Source organism: Bactrocera dorsalis, chromosome 3 (genome assembly GCF_023373825.1).
Source record: "Bactrocera dorsalis isolate Fly_Bdor chromosome 3, ASM2337382v1, whole genome shotgun sequence".
In the NCBI taxonomy this organism is placed as follows: Eukaryota; Metazoa; Arthropoda; class Insecta; order Diptera; family Tephritidae; genus Bactrocera; species Bactrocera dorsalis.
In genome coordinates, this window is record NC_064305.1 from 46,772,988 (window position 1) to 46,789,883 (window position 16,896).

A 16,896-nucleotide genomic window follows, 5' to 3' on the forward strand; every position below is an offset into this window, starting at 1 on the left:
TCGCACAGAGAGATCTAGCGTGGATCAGTTTCAAACCATTTCAATGAAGTGATTTGGAACTGTCATATATGTATGGCGAAATCTTGATAAATTTTTAAGATTTGTGGGATAATCCATTTAACAGCCGAAATCGTGTGATCAAGTGTCAGTCTGAACATGGCATTAACCGACTCTCTCCCAACGGTTTTCGTTTTTCTATGAAGAGTCCATTATTGGGCTAAAAATTTTATTTCCGTGTGCCGTATTGAAGATCTAGAGACGGAACTGGGTTTCCCTTTTTGCGATAACTTATTCCAATTTCTAGATGTGTTATCGTTCTATTGTACTAATTCGGCAACCTTATTCAATATAAATAGGTTTGTTGGAAGTGAAATGTTAAATATTTGTATTTGATGATTGAAATTTCGTTAAAGGCTTCTTTTATTTGAAAGTGTTATGTGCGTGAAATTATTTCTGGTTCAGTAATATTTTTTTTACTTGCGCTGTGGTTTATTTGTTTTCAGAAGACTATTTGTCTTTAATGGTTATGATGCTTAATCAGCAACCTCAAGGCCAGGGTCAGCAAACGCTTTCGCAGGTTTCCTCCCAATTAATGCAGCAACCAACAATTTCGCAAAATATCAACTCCAGTGTAGGAAAGATAAGTGATACCCACGGGCTATCGTCTATTGGTAAGTCAACTATTTCCTTCATTAAGTAATCCTTCCTGCACTTGTCATTCTAACTTTATTGAAGAATCGATTATGTGTTTGCAATATAAGTAATTATAATTTTCATTCATTATATCGGTTTCTTTAGAAAATATGTTAATTGGATGATAGTGTAATATCTCAATTTAATCCATAAAATTTCCATAAAACTTTAAAAATTGTGCCAAATTCGAAAAACTACGCAGGCGCCTTGAAAAAAATGCATTTTGCAGTGCACATTATAATAATACTATATAATTTTGAACATTGTATTTTTGATGGCACGATTCCGATTACTTTGGTGGAGGGGTAAAAAAAAACGAATTTCCCTATAAATATGCGGATATGGAAGCTTCTCCAGAGGAGGAATATCCAAAAATAATATAAAAATAACTTATACTTTTTAAAATACTCACGATTAAAAGTTCAAAATTTTCCACTAAAAACACATGATATTTCTCTATGTTTCACTAATTTTTTTTTACATTTTTCACTTGGTATATTTAAATATACACTCTAAACATTGAAATAAGTTCACATTTCACTTTTATTTTGTAATATTTTACCTAAATTTAAAAATCACTTAGCACACCCATCGTTGCAAAGGTTAGATTATTTACAATTAGATAGATAAGTAATTGAGGAATGGAGTCGCAACCGAGTTGTCAAACCGTACGGTCGCATTTTTCTTTTTCTCTCGCGGTCATTCTAGCGGTGTCTGTGTTATAACGCTACTTTACAGTTGTGCACAAATAACTTTTTTACTGTTAATTTCTCGTTGTGTTTATTTCTTATTATTAACTTGTGCTACATTCATACATTTTTGCACACATAAGAAGTAATATTTTCACAATGCCCCCTGGGGCTAACAATCTGGGTGATAATAGGTTTGCCCTATTATCCTCAGCCCAGAAGACTAAAAGAAAAAAGCCTGAACAAACAACGTTGGACCCATTTCCGGAACTCCCCATAACAAAGAAGGATGACCCCAAATACCTCGTCATTAAGTCGCGGGATGCCAGTAAACCTATTACTTCCATCTCCTGCTTCGCGATTTATAAAGGTATTCAATCTATCAGTAAAGATATTAACAACGTCTCGTCACTTCGCGATGGCAGCCTACTCCTCCTTGTAAAAAATCAAAAAATTGCTGATAAATTCCTTTTCACTAAGAATCTACCCGGTGCAGGTGCTGTTGAAGTTGCTCTTCACAGCACCCTTAACTCAGTCAAGGGCACAATTTATGCCCCCTTTATTTGCCAACTTAGCGACGATGAAATAATTGAAGGTCTCAAGGAACAAGGTGTCTCTGCAGTCCACAAGTTTAACAAAATAGTTAAAGGCGTTCGTGTACCTCCTAGTGCCGTATTATTAACATTCAATAAATATACACTTCCTAACAGAATTGATGTAGCCTGGAGAACCCTAGATGTCCGTCCGTTCTACCCTAATCCTATGCGCTGCAAAACTTGTCAGCTATTAGGACACATCGCTAAACACTGCGAAAAAACTCCTTCCTGTGTCATTTGCAACCTTCCTCCTAGCCACTCTCCTCCTTCTGATTGCACCAGAGTTTACTGCGCTAACTGCGCAGTTGAACACCCCTCGTCCTCAAATGCTTGCCCTAAATTTATTCAATCAAAAGAAATATTAAAAATTAAAACTATACACAAATGCACCATGCGTGACGCCATTACCATGTATAAAAATCAACTTCCTTCCACCCCATCCCCCTCCTCCTTCGCCAACGTGGCAAAAATGCAAACTAACAGTGATATAAATACAAATTCAAAAAATCCTAATAACAAAGATAATTCTTCAATATCAAAAAACTCTAACCTCAATAATAACGCAACAACAACAAAAACTAACAACGATTCATCCTCCACCAACAATCCATTGCATCACATAGAACTTCCAGAAACTTCAAAGAACTCCCCTCTTCTATACCCTCCATCCTTGGATTCTTCCCCCTCCCCATCTTTCTCTCCACTTTCCCACATCTCATCGCCCTCCTCACACACCTTATCTCCCCTGGCATCTTTTGCCATCTCCCCTCTTGCTCATAACACCTATCCAACTTCCTCCTCCCTTTCATCTCCCTCACCCTCCTTGATGGAACAATACGAGGGCTGTCCGATAAATAACCGACCTCAACGTGAAGCTAGCGGCACATCTGAAAAAAGAGTTTCTACTTCAAATTGTGCATATTATAATAGCTACTCGCCAAAATTTCAGAAATTTATCTTGCGCAATTATCTGTTGACAGTCGTTTTTGTGAGTCTATTTCGGTGATTTCCCCAAAATGGAAAAAATTGAATATCGAGCTGTAATTAAATTTTTATTTTTGAAAGGCAATACGCCTTCACAAATCAAAGATGAGTTGGACTCTGTGTATGGTGACTGCACCATCGTTTACCACCGTAAAATTTTGGGCAGCTGAATTTAAACGTGGTTGCAGGAGCTTGGAAGATGATGAACGTCCTGGGCGTCCAAAAACTGTAACCACTAACGATAACATCGCTAAAGTGCATCAATTGGTACTAGACGACCGCCGGATTAAAGTTAGGGAAATAGCTGAGATTATGAAGATGTCAAAAGAAACTGTTTGTCACATATTAAACCAAGATTTGGGCATGAGAAAGCTGTCCGCGCGTTGGGTGCCGCGTTTGCTTACGCTAGACCACAAACGTGCGCGCATGAACATTTCCAGCGCTCTGTTGGCTCAGTTTAGAGGCAATAAGACCGACTTTTGGCGCCGATTGATAACTGTAGACGAAACTTGGATTCATCATTATACGCCCGAAACAAAAATCCAATCTAAACAGTGGATTGAAAAGGGGGAACCAGCCCCAAAAAAACCTAAAGCTGTGTATTCGGCTGGGAAAGTGATGGCGAGTGTTTTTTGGGACAGCCATGGAATTATTTTTATCGACTATCTTGAAAAAGGAAAAACTATAACAGGAGCATACTACGCCTCATTATTGGACAAGCTAAAGGAAGAAATTTCGAAAAATCTGCCACATTTGTAAAAAAGAAAATCTTGTTCCACCAAGACAACGCACCATCTCACATCTCAACAGTCGCCATGGCGAAAATCCACGAATTGCGGTTCGAACTGCTTGACCATCCACCTTATTCACCGGATCTAGCACCAAGCGACTTTTTTTTGTTTCCTTAACTTAAAACTGCGCTCGGCGGCCAGAGATTTTCGTCAAATGAGGAGGCAATCTCTTTCGTGAACTCGTATTTTGCAGACAAAGACGCCAAGTACTATTTGGAAGGGTTGCAGAGATGGGTGCATCGCTGGGAGAAGTGTGTGGAGTTACAAGGAGACTATCTAGAAAATTAAAAAAAAAAGTTTTGGAAAAGTCGCGTGAATCATGGTTAGGTCGGTTATTTTTCGGACAGCCCTCGTAAATTCCCATAACCTCACATTATTATTTTTTCTTTATTTTTCTATCCGTGTTATCCATCCTTCAGTGGAATATCAACGGATACTTAAATAATTACATCGAACTCGAACTTTTATAAACTCATCACTATTTGTGCCTATTCCCTTACTACTGAATCTTTCACTTTAAGTTATTTCAAAAGTTCACTAGTTTAACCTCCTTTTTTCCGATTTCTCTCCTCAATTCTCCTCGTGGCAATCTACTATATCCGCAAGATATAGCCTTAGAATTTGCGCTTCAAAATCAGTAAAATTTTATCAGACTTCCCTAATTCCATTGGTCCGGTTCTTCGGGCACGTCAATTTCTTCCTCTAAATCTAAGTTATTACATATTTGTAGGAAACATCATTGTAATACACCCACACTTACCGTTAATAAGATAAATTTAATCTGTATAGATAGTTTTGAGTTCCTAGGCTTAATATTAGACTCTAAGTATTCATTTAAGCAACATTGTCAATATGTAAGAAAAAGACTATTTGTTACCAACATCTCCGATAAAAAAACATATTGTCTTTTTAAAAAGGCAATATGGAAGACAGCTTATATAATCTCTATCAACAATGATGATCCTGCTCAGCTTTTAATGAACCCAACTATTATCCCACCAGTCAGCCGAAAGCCTTTGATGCTAGTGCTGCGTACTATAGTTTATATAATAATTTGTTTATTATGTAAGCTTTAATAAAATAAAAAAAAATTGAGGAATGCACCGCGACCTTAGGTCTATTGTGCCCTCTCCCTAATCACACAATGTTTACAATTATGAGGAAAACGAGCGTTGCCACATCATAAACACCAAGCTTGAAGGATTCTTAACGATTTTTTTTGTTTGTTTTTTTGCGTGATTCTTTTTTCTATATTAATTATAATAAAAAATACACAAATAAGTGAAAATTTATGATAATATTGTAAAATATATATCATATTCGGCCCCGCTTTAAAGAAATAACCCCGGTCCAGCGAATACCCGCGGTGACAGAAGTACTTTCGTGTAGTACTCCTCTCTGCATTAGCGCCCTTCGGCCGCGCTTTAAAAAAAACCCCGGTCGAGCGAATACCCGGGGTGACCGAAGTCCTGCGTTGGCGCCCTTCGGCCGCGCTTTGAAAAATAACCCTGGTCGAGCGAATACTCGGGGTAAACGAAGTACTTTTGCGTAGTACTCCTCTCTGTGTTGGCGGCCTTGGGCGCGCTCTAAAAAATTTTCCTGGTCGAGCCCATACCCGGGGTGACTGAAGTACTTTCTCGTAGTACTCCTTTAAAAAGATAATCCTGATCCAGCCAATACCCGGGGTAACCTAAATATTTTGTTATATATTTAATACTATTATGTAATATTATCTAGTTGTTTATTAAATTTATAGACACACTTGTTTTTATTAGAACTAAAGGCATAATTCCGATTTCTTTGGCGCCGCGATTTGAAGGTAACCATACCGTTGGAAAGAGGAAGTCCTCCTGATTAAAAAATACATGGGGTTATAGGTATCGCAAACGCTTAGTTTACGAGATATTCGACTTCAAAGTTCAAAAATTCCCAAAATTCGAACATTTTAGCAAGCTATTTCACCACATTAAACACTGTTTTCGCACATTTTTCAATTTTTACCTAAGAAATCTTTATTTTAAAAACTATTTTTCACACACGTAGTGAGCATCATTTATGTGTTAACAATTATGAGGAAATGGAGCGCTGTCATATGATAATAAGCAAATATGAGCAATTCGCTAAATTTCTCTATTTCGATATAATTCCGTTTTCTTATTTAGTAATCTTAGTTGTAAAAAAAACAAGTGTGCCTATAAATTATATTTCAAATTAAAATGAGTATAAAGAATCTTTCCATGCATATGGATATTTTATTTTTTCTTATTTAAATTTAATATACAACTAAGTAATATTAAATAATAATTTTACGTAATAAAATACATACTTAGATTTGTTAGGATTGTGTTTTTTGAAGCGCTCCGAAGGCCGCCAACGCAGAAAGGAGTACTTCACTCACTCTGGGTATTGGCTCGACCAATTTTATTTTTTTAAAGCACAGAAAGGATTAATGCTCCTCATAATTATAAGCGATCTAACATTTTCAACGATGAGTGCGCTAAAATATAACAAAATAAAACAGAAATATGAAAATGTAAAAAAATTTTGTGAAACATTGTGAAAAACTAGGTAAAAATTTTTTGAATTTACGGGAATATATGTGTTAGCAACATTATTTTTTTTGCATATCCCTCCTCGGGAGAAGCTCTCCTATCCGTATATACCCCTTTTATACCGAAATTCGTGTTTTTACCGACCGCCAAAGTAACCGGAGTCATGCCTCAAATTAACAGTGCAAACTGCCCTGTGTTTATTTATTGCATTACCAAAAAAGCTCATACAAGTATTAATAAATTTTTGCCGCTTCTAAATTTTGATAAGCTCTATCGGCCTTGTTATATCAACTTACACCTTGTCAAATCATTGATTATTTTAATAGCAAAAAAGTATTTCCTAAACTATTGGTCAAAATCAAAGTCGCAAATATGGGAATTTTTAAGAACCAATGTAGGGAGATAGCAGATAGTTTTAAATTTAAAAACTGCAAGAAAAAACCTACAATGTTTTTCGTACGTAATTGCGAATATCTGAGTGCTAAATTTTAATGTTTTGTTGCGGATAAATTTACCGTAAATATTTAAATTATGTTCAGAAAATAAACTTTTACCATAGCCGGTATTGTTTTATGGTATGAAATTGAGACCGACTTTAGTATACCATCCCACGATTCTAGGGGTAAGAATATATATAATCATTGCCGCCGCAAACTTATAGTTTTCGTGATATAGTATTTGCATTTAAAGTTGAAAATTTTGCAAATTCTATCTTGCAATTTCTCTATTTCTAGTAATTATTTCTTTCATATTATGCACTTTTTATACACTTACACTTCACTGCAATATTTGTACATATTTATTAAATATTTATTACTTAGATATTTGCTTCCAAACGGTTGAAAACAATAAATATAAATAAAAAAAACTCAAATGCAGGAAAAAAATAAACCTGACCGATTCAACACCGGGGTGTGCCAGGTTTTTTTTTTGAGATAAAACTCCTCTTTGCGTAGCATTAGCCTGGAGCATCAGCCCTATCCAACCATACCATTTTTAACCCTGAAATCGTGGGATGGTATACTAAAGTTCCCCCTGAACTTGTGCACAAAATACACGGAATACTTGAAAATAATATTAAAATTAATACAGTACTAAAATTTGTTGGACGCACTCATTCCATGTTATAATATTTGGGTCGGCTTTAGTATACCATCCCACGATTTCAGTGTTAAAAGTGGTATGGTTGAATAGAGCTAATGCTCCAGATTAAGAAAATATATAATTGTTGCCGCCGCAAACTTATAGTTTTCGAGATATTTGCATTTAAAGTTGAAAATTTTGCAAATTTTATCTTGCAATTTCTCGATTTCTAGTAATTATTTATTTCATATTATGCACTTTTTATGCACTTATACTTCATTACATTGTTTCTACATATTTATTTTTTTAGTAATTATTTAGTTATTTGCTTAAAATAAGCATTTTATATTTTGCAAAAATTTCATTCCATGCACAATAACAAAAGTATTCCGTGTTGACAGATAATAAGTGTTGCCATAAATACACATTTATAAAACGAATAAAAAGGAATAAAAAATAAGATTATACCCCAAATACATAAATCATTGCCCCTTTTCTTCATACATCATGATTTTTGATCGGACAGGCCGCCAACGCCAAAAAGGAGTTTTACTCAAAAAAATACCTGACACACCCCGGTGTTGGATCGTCCAGGGTTATTTTTTTTGAAGCGCGGCCGAAGGCCGCCAACGCAAAAAGGAGTTTTACTCAAAAAAAAAAAAATCCGACACATCCCGGTGTTGGATCGGCCAGGGTTATTTTTTTTTGAAGCGCGGCCGAAGGCCGCCAACGCAAAAAGGACTTTTACTCAAAAAAAACATGACGCACCCCGGTGTTGGATCGGCCAGGGTTATTTTTTTCGAAGCGCGGCCGAAGGCCGCCAATGCACAGTTCCCACGACAGCCGGTTCTACGCACCGGAATTGACTCGGATTTCATCCGACCAAGGGCTGTTCTTTCGGCGATCTGACCCCGTTTGGATCGGTAAGCACTAATTTGTGTGTGTCGTCATTGAAGCAACGCCTTGCAGCAGGGTTGCTCCGCATCCTCCTGACTCGTGCTGGCATTGAGTCCAACCCGGGCCCGGAGGAATTTTTCTGCTGCGTCTGCGCAAAAAGGCTCCATCCAAACTCCACCTCGGTCAGGTGTAACACATACAATGGATGGAGCCATCTTAAGACCTGTTCAGGCCTTAAGACCCACAGGGAGTGGACCACGCGTTACGTGGCCCCATGTTGCCCGCGCAATACTGCGATGCAAGCCTCTACGGCTGTGCAATCTGCACATAGTTCGCGCGCCGCACCGCCACTCAATCAGAGTGGCCGACCGAGGACCTCTACGGTCAGGAGCTCAACCAGGCAACATAGCTCCCACTCTGCCTGTCAAATGATCGTAGGGGGATGGAGCTGGCGGAACAGATTGACGACTCGACATTCTGCACAATGAATGACGAAGCCCCCACCAGAGTTATGGGCACTTGTATCAGCTCGCCCGATATTACCATTGCTAGTGGTGGTCTGATAAATGGCATAACCTGACGACCTATGCTAACTCTCGCATCAGACCATCTGCCCATAATTATCTCGATCGAGAAGCCTCCTGATTTCGTTTCTGTGGACAACCGTACCTTCATTAACTTTAACTTTCGGCTTCACAGAATTTACCGAGAGCACCTTCAACGCTCTACCCATTCCTACGTACGTATGCGTTGGCGAGCGTCAATTCCGCAAGGTGATCACAGCAGCTACCGCTCGCTTCATCCCGGCTGGAAGAATAGCGGAAATCCGCCCCAATTTCCCAGCCGAAGCAGCCGTTCTAGCTAACGAGCGCGACACCTTACGCCATGCCGATCCCGGGGATCCCCGAATAAGGGATCTCAATTTGGAGATTCGGCGTATGGTAAATCAACATAAGCGGACGAAATGGATAGAGCACCTGAAGTCCGGCAACCTCTCCACCGGTGTGAGTAAGCTTTGGGCTACTGTCAAAGCTTTGTCTAATCCGAAGAGACACGAGGACCGAGTTGAAGTTCAATTCAATGGTCATGCCTCTTCTGACCCGAAGAAGTGCGCGAGCTATTTTAGCCGGCAGTTTACACTGCACCCTTCGGTAGACAAGGCCGAGAGATGTGTTAACCGACGGCTGCGCAAAATGCCAAACAACTGCGCGCCACCTACTTTCACCGATGAGGAGGTTCAGGGTGTCATCAACAAGGCAAAATCATCCAGATCCATCGGCCCTGATGAAATCAACATGCTAATGTTAAAGCATCTAGGCTCGACGGGAGTAAAATATCTCATCAAGGTCCTCAATCTGTCGCTCACCACTCTTCAAATCCCCGATGTGTGGAAAGTCGGAAGAGTGGTCCCACTACTGAAACCTGGGAAACCCGCCAACAAAGGGGAATATTATCGTCCGATAACTCATTAACTAACTAGTATCGAAGACACTTGAGGCCTTGTTACTCCCGACCTTCACTCACCACCTGAGCCTAGCCAGCCACCAGCATGGATTCCGCAAAGTGCACAGCACCACCACAGCACTTAGCGTCATAAACGCCCAGATAGTTCGTGGCCTCAACCAGAAACCACCCTGCGAAAAAACGATCCTCGTAGCGTTGGACCTGTCAAAAGCTTTTGACACGGTCAATCTAACAACGCTACTGCAGGACATCGAAAAGACCACTCTCCCTCCAGGGCTAAAGAGGTGGACCATGAACTATTTGAACGGTCGTCAGTCATCCGTACTATTTCGAGGTAAAACATCCAAACTAAGAAGAATTAAACAGGGGGTTCCGCTGGGTGGTGTCCTCTCCCCGTTACTGTTTAATTTCTATATCTCGAAACTTCCCCAACCACCAGAGGGAGTTTCCATAACCTCGTACGCAGATGACTGCACGATATTGACGTCGGGCAATGGAATCGATGGCATATGTTCGAAAGTAAACGGCTACCTCTCAGACCTTTCTCGTTTCCTCACTGCACGAAACCTCCAACTTTCACCCACCAAATCCACAGCGACGATATTCACAAACTGGACGAAAGAGTATAGACTTGAACTTAACATTGCAGTCGATGGCGTCAAAATTCCGACTGTCAATAACCCTAAGATTTTAGGCGTAACCCTCGATAGTCTATGCTCCTTCTCTCCCCATACGACCGCGATTATCGCCAAGGTACAGAGCCGCAACAAGATCCTCAAGTCGCTAGCCGGCAGCACATGGGGAAAAGACAAAGAAACGTTGTTGGCAACTTACAAGGCAATCGGCCGGCCGGTCCTCAACTACGCAGCACCGATATGGTCGCCTGGATGCAGTGGCACGCAGATGAGGAAACTACAGACCTGCCAGAACACAGCACTCCGGACTACGACGGGATGTCTCTTGATGTCTCCTATTGAACACCTCCACAGTGAGACGCGCATGCTACCCGTAAAGGAGCATAATCTACTCCTCTCCAGGCAGTTCCTGCTGGGTTGTTTCCGTAGGAATCACCCCTGCAGCCATATGCTTGAAGCGGAACCGCCTCCCAGGAGCATCAAGAGGTCATTCCTCGACTATGTCGACGACATCAAACAATACGCCGACCAGACTTCGGACGCAACAAACTTTCGCCAGGCACTGACCGCCATTCACAGTGGAGCCATCAACACCTTCGCCGACTCCCTTCCCGTGAATGGCGTTCTTGGAGTCAAACCACCTATTGCAGACGAAGAGCTCCAGTTGCCGCGAGAAAAGCGAGTGACCCTAACGCAACTTCGTTCTGGATACTGTAGCAGGTTAAACTCCTACTTATCCAGAATCGACCCCGACATACGTAATGTATGTCCTGCATGCAACGAGTCCCCGCATGACACTGGCCACCTCTTTGCATGCCCCACAAACCCTACCCATCTAACACCTTCCTCCCTTTGGTCCGACCCCGTCGAAACAGCACGTTTCTTGGGCCTACCGTTAGATGACCTCGACGACAACACAAACAACCCTTACCATCCTAACGGGGATTAGCTAACCGCTAACAACAACAACAACAGCCGCCAATGCAGAAAGAAGTGGGAAGCGAATGGACTAATGTTTACCCTGTTTTACCTTTGTTGTATTGCAAATAATTATTATGATCCTTTTATTAAATTGTTAGATTAAACATACTTATAAACCTTAAAACTTTTTTTATTACAATGGAAAATTTATTTCAGATCGTATTTGTTTTCTGCGTTTGAGTTTTTATATCCATTCTTATTCGTTTTATAAATGTGTAATTATGGCAACACTTAATATCTGTCAACACGGAATACCTTTGTTATTGTGCATGGAATGAAATTTTTGCAAAATATAAAATGCTTATTTTAAGCAAATAACTAAATAATTACTAAAAAAAATAAATATGTAGAAACAATGTAATGAAGTATAAGTGCATAAAAAGTGCATAATATGAAATAAATAATTACTAGAAATCGAGAAATTGCAAGATAAAATTTGCAAAATTTTCAACTTTAAATGCAAATATCTCGAAAACTATAAGTTTGCGGCGGCAACAATTATATATTTTCTTAATCTGGAGCATTAGCTCCATCCAACCATACCACTTTTAACCCTGAAATCGTGGGATGGTATACTAAAGTTTCCCCTAATATTTTATTTTTTATTATATTAACTTTTACAATAAGGTTTGATTTTTAACTAAATTAACTTTTGTTCCGTAAGTCTAACTTGTTGTAAGTCATAAAAGTCAAGAGTACTCCTAGAGTTCCTAATAAAGTTCGCAAATGCGAAGTGTCTATTATTATTGGCTTTTATTGCAATTTTTCCACTTGTCAATTTGATGTACTGTGTTGCGGTGACGAATATACTATTTTAATTTTGAATTTTGATTTCTGCAAAAGCATCCCAGCAGGAACTGCCTGCAGAGAAGTTCATTATGCTCCTTAACTGCGAGACCAACAACGTTTCTTTGCCCTTTCTCCATGTGCTGCCGGGCAGCGGCTGGAGGATTTTGTTGCGGCTCTGTTCTTTGGAAATTGGAAATAATCGCGGTCGTATGGGTTATCGACAGTCGGAATCTTAACGCCATCGACTGCAATATTAAGGTTAAGGAGGTAATAAGGCCTCACGTGTCTTCACTACTGGAAGCTATCCGACGATCTATTCCGTTTTCCGATCTGTTTGGAACGGTGAGTAATAAGTGGAGCGTGTCATTCGTTGCCTCTTGGTACCAGAGTCTGCACCCGCAACATCCTTCAATGGTGTCGCCAAACCACTCCCATGTGCGACAACCGCCTCTGCGGGTATTTCTGCTGCAACAACCACCCGTATACAACTCCTTCGCTCCCAAGATCACTACTTACTACAATTGAACTGCAGCGGGATAGCAAGCAAGATGAAAAAGGTGGTTGAGTTTATGAGCTGGAAATGCATATCGATAGCTGCTGTCCGCTCAGATCCTATGAGGTGTGCAAGTTTCAACAAAAAGATCGCGAGCGAGATAGTGGCGATGGCCTAGCCTTGATTTTGCACCACACCTTGCAGTATTTTCTTATCGATAGCGACTTCGACCGCAGGGTTAATACTCTCGAATATCCGGGCATATCTATCCGATCATGCGATGACGAGCTCGAAATATGTAATATACAGTTATGTGAAAAATAATAGAGCACAGTGGCCTGCAGTTAATGAAGTTAATATTCATACAGAAATGTGGGGAAATTAACAGCAAATAACTAATCAAATTTATTGCAAATAAATTAAAAATAAGTTTTATTTTCAGTTTTACCCATATTTTGCTAAGTTTTGTACTTTATTTGTTTTTGTTTTCCAATACACGATATTAACATGTGAAAAATACGGTGCCCTCTCCTAACTCACAGAAACTCACTTAGCTCCAGCATATTGATAAAGTCTAATATGCTGCTGGGTGCTAGTGAGGCGATGTGATCCCTATCCGGAAACATGAATAGGCCCATGTTAAATAAAAGTCTATTCAACTTGCAGTAGCCGATGTAAAATGCGACCAGTAGCCTGAGTTTATCCCTTGGGAGGTTAATTTTCGATTTAAACCTGTTCTGGTTGTACCCCCCAATTAGCAACTTGGCATATCGCATACCACGCACTCGTTGCCAATGCCTTTCCCTGCCCACTCCTTCCTCCTTGCGGAGCAGCTCCTTTAAGGTATGGGGACCCGGTGAATGGTTCGGGCCCTACCATATTGGTGGAGGCTGCGGAGCGGGCTCATTGCCGGCTATACCTCTATGACCAGGCACCCAGAAGGTGCACCTGGTTCCGTTCAGCTAGGCTGTTCAACCGTTCTCCGCTTGACTATTGCTAAGTGTGGTTATTCGCTCATTGCGATAGTTGCGATGGAGGTTTATCTCTATACACCGACTTATGGCAAAGACTTCTGCCTGAAAAATGCTCGGAAAGCTACCCATCGGTATGGAGAGCTTGGTGCGTGGACTCGCGATCCCTGCACCAATTCCCTCTGACGTTTTCGAGCCGTTGGTGTACCACTTCAACGTGCTATCCCTCAGCATTAGCTCAAGTGTGGAGTCGTTCCACTCATTCTTGCTGCCGAGGGTAATCTTAAACTTCTTTGTAAATTTAATTGTTTTGGTAATGCTGTCCTTCGGGAGAAGGGCAATTGGAATATTGCCATTTATCAACTCCATCCTCTGGAACGAGATTATCTTGCCTTTGCCACATCCCTCTGTTGTTATTTGTAGAGGTGAGTGCTTGGCTACTTCACCGAATGAAGCGGTGTGAGTTCCAGCAGGATCTCCAGAGCTGCCGTTGGGCAGGTTCGCATTGCGCCCGTCATGCAGACACATGCTAGCCGCTGCAGCTTCGATAATTGGGTTCCTAACGATAATTGTTTAGCGATTACCCAATCAGATCGGGATGGCCTGTGTTCAATTACGGGTAGGCACTGGTCTACCGATATAGTCTCCGGGAAGTGTGCACGCAGAAGCTCAGTAGCTCTGTAGTAGCTGGTCGTAAATGTCCCGGCGCTTCTTTTTATTGCTAGTACTGTCTCAGTCTTACCTTTAGCCAGCGCCTTGTGCAGCCGTGCCGCTTCTGGTGTGGAGGTGACATTTTCACAGAATCTCCTAAAGCTATATAGGATGAGGTTGCTCCTGTATTCTTCCCAGACCCCGCTTGTACGTTTTGTTCTATTAAATAGACTACGTACCTTCTTCCTGAAGTCTGTAAGCTTCCTTGACGACCAGGGACAGTTGCGCCTGTCTGTGGGCACCTTTAGTGGGCAACTGCCATTGTACGCGTTAACAATAGACCCGTTCAGAGCAGATAACCGACTCTGCATTCCCGGGCCCGTAACGCTTTTGTTAGTCTGCCCTCCCTACTCAATTCCTCACTTATCCTCTCGCTGAAGGCACTCCAATTTGCCCTCTGTGGGTTGTGTCTAGGTGGGAGTTGTCTGACCTCTACCTTCAGCGCGAACCTTACTATTCTGTGGTCTAACAAGGAGGTGTCCGTTGAGACCCTCCATCGTGACCCAACCGTTTGCAGGCTCGTTGCTGAAAGTGATGTCAAGCACTTCGCTCCTGCTTATCGTTATGAAGGTGCGTTCCCATCCCATATTTTCTATTGCTAAGTTATTTCCTAGTACATATTCTAATAGAGACTCACCTCTTGAGTTGCAGTCCGTACTGCCCCATTTCACATGGTGGGCGTTCGCCTCGCAGCCGATAATAAGGGGCAGCCTGTACCTCTTGCAGTACTCCACCAGCCTTTCCGCCACTTCAGGGGGTGCTATTGATGCCTCCCCTGGGAAGTAGGCTGATGTCAGGACGAAGTCCTTGCCTTCAAAGTCCCTAGCTTGTACCGCCACCAGATCCTGCGACAGGAACTCTGAAATACAGAAAAATTCAATATTATTCCTGACGACTATACAAGTTCTAGGTCGCTCGCTAGAGAGATCCCAGATTACCTTGTTGTACTCTGTCTTGAGGCCTTTGACCTCTCCTTGGTAAACCCAAGGCTTTTGCACCAGCAGGATGCCCAGTTTTTCCGTTGTGAACCTGCTCGTTATGACAGCCGAAGCTGCCGCCGCGTGATACAGGTTCAGCTGGGCGACTTTCATGTCGACGGCCACTATAATAATAGTTCGAGGGAGGGCAAGTCCTCATCCCCTCCGTCGTTCGCGCTGCTTTCCACGTGGTCTCTTACTCTCTCGAGGAGTTCCTGAGTGAAGGGTAGCTCTGCTCCTTGGACAACTGGGACGTCAAAGGTCGCGGCAGGGGTAGCCTATTCGGCCCTGCTCACGCTGGGTTGTTTCGCAACCTCATCCACATGCATCCTCTCCACCTCCGAGGCCGCCACAGTCGTAGCCTGTTTCACACTACTCCCAATTGGCTGTACCGCTTACCCGCTTCCTTGCTCCCGGTGGTCGCGGGTTTGTGTGGCCTCATGACCACCGTGCTAAACCTGTAATACAGGCGGAAGCTCGCTGTACGGAAGTACCTATACGAGTCGTCGTCAATGTATAGGTACAGTCACCATCTTCTCAGGTTTCCTTTTTCCTCAACTTTGCTGCTGACGACACGCCAGGCCGAGATGCTGAGGCCCCTGTTCTGGTTCTTAACTAGACCTAGAGCGAACTCATAAATCTTGTCTCCGCACCGGGGGAGGAACATCGTCATGCTGTGCATGACCGGCAGGTCCTCCGTACTTTTTGCACAGAGGACGGGACTCGTCCAACCTTCCAGCTTTGGGGCGAACACCCGCAGCCAGTTGGCGGACGTCTCGTCCATGCAGTCCACCTGCAACATGCCACCTGTGAATTCCACCCCAAGGAAGGACGCCGCGTATTCATTCCCCTTCCATGAGGAGGTCCTGGAGCACGGTAAGCTGCTCCGACTCCAACGACTCCGCCGGGTAGTTTAGAGGCAGTACAGCCATACGGATTCCGTTAACAGCATTCGAATATCTGCGCCGCCCCTCCACCCGGGGGGATGCTGATGGTTGGCCACCGGCTACTCTCGTGCTGCCGCCGCTCATCCTTTTGGAGCTGGGGGGTACCTGCGGCTTGATCTGCCCGCTCTTCCGCTTCTTTTGTGCATAAGTGACTGCCCTTCCATCACCTCGCATTGCAGTCAGTGTTGCACTGAGCTGGCCACGGTCACTTGCCCGGCTGCCTAGCGTACGATCAGACGCGGTCCTGCCACGCTCCTTTGTAGGGGAAGCACTGCTCCTTTTGTTCCAACCCTAAGCTGCAGTTGCTCCGATTACCTTCTCCTTGTCATGTTCCGTAGCCGTAGTCCTTTGTTGCTGCTTAGTCGATTCGTTTGCATATGCGATGGGCATAACACCCTGGATTAGGAGATTGTAGCTCTTGGTTGCCGCCCGCATGCGGTACCCGTCATCCTGCCTGGGCAGTGCTTATTAACACCACCCACTCCGGTTCGGGTATGCCAAGTATGCCTTGCGACTAAGCCCCTGCACCACGACAAAGTGCCTACCTTTCGTAGAGGGTGATTTAAAAAAAAAAAAAAATAAAAAATACAATTTTAAATTAAAAAAAGTAACTAGTTTACATTCAGAAGTAATGATATTAACT

The 16,896-nt window shown here is 42.3% G+C and overlaps 1 protein-coding gene across 3 annotated transcripts in view; it reads left to right on the plus strand.

The window, feature by feature from the left end:
• Positions 1–216: 216 nt before the first annotated feature.
• The window catches only part of LOC105226367 (UDP-N-acetylglucosamine--peptide N-acetylglucosaminyltransferase 110 kDa subunit), a 162,803-nt gene continuing 146,123 nt past the window's right edge, over positions 217–16,896 (plus strand). The window contains exons 1-2 of one of the 3 annotated variants that reach the window (XM_049451231.1): positions 217–356; positions 504–671. In XM_049451231.1, coding sequence (XP_049307188.1) covers positions 521–671 — 151 coding nt within the window. In that variant the 5' untranslated portion in view covers positions 217–356; positions 504–520. Of the gene's footprint in view, positions 438–503; positions 672–16,896 lie in introns of all 3 variants that reach the window. The other 2 variants (XM_049451229.1, XM_049451230.1) reach the window with 2 other exon arrangements.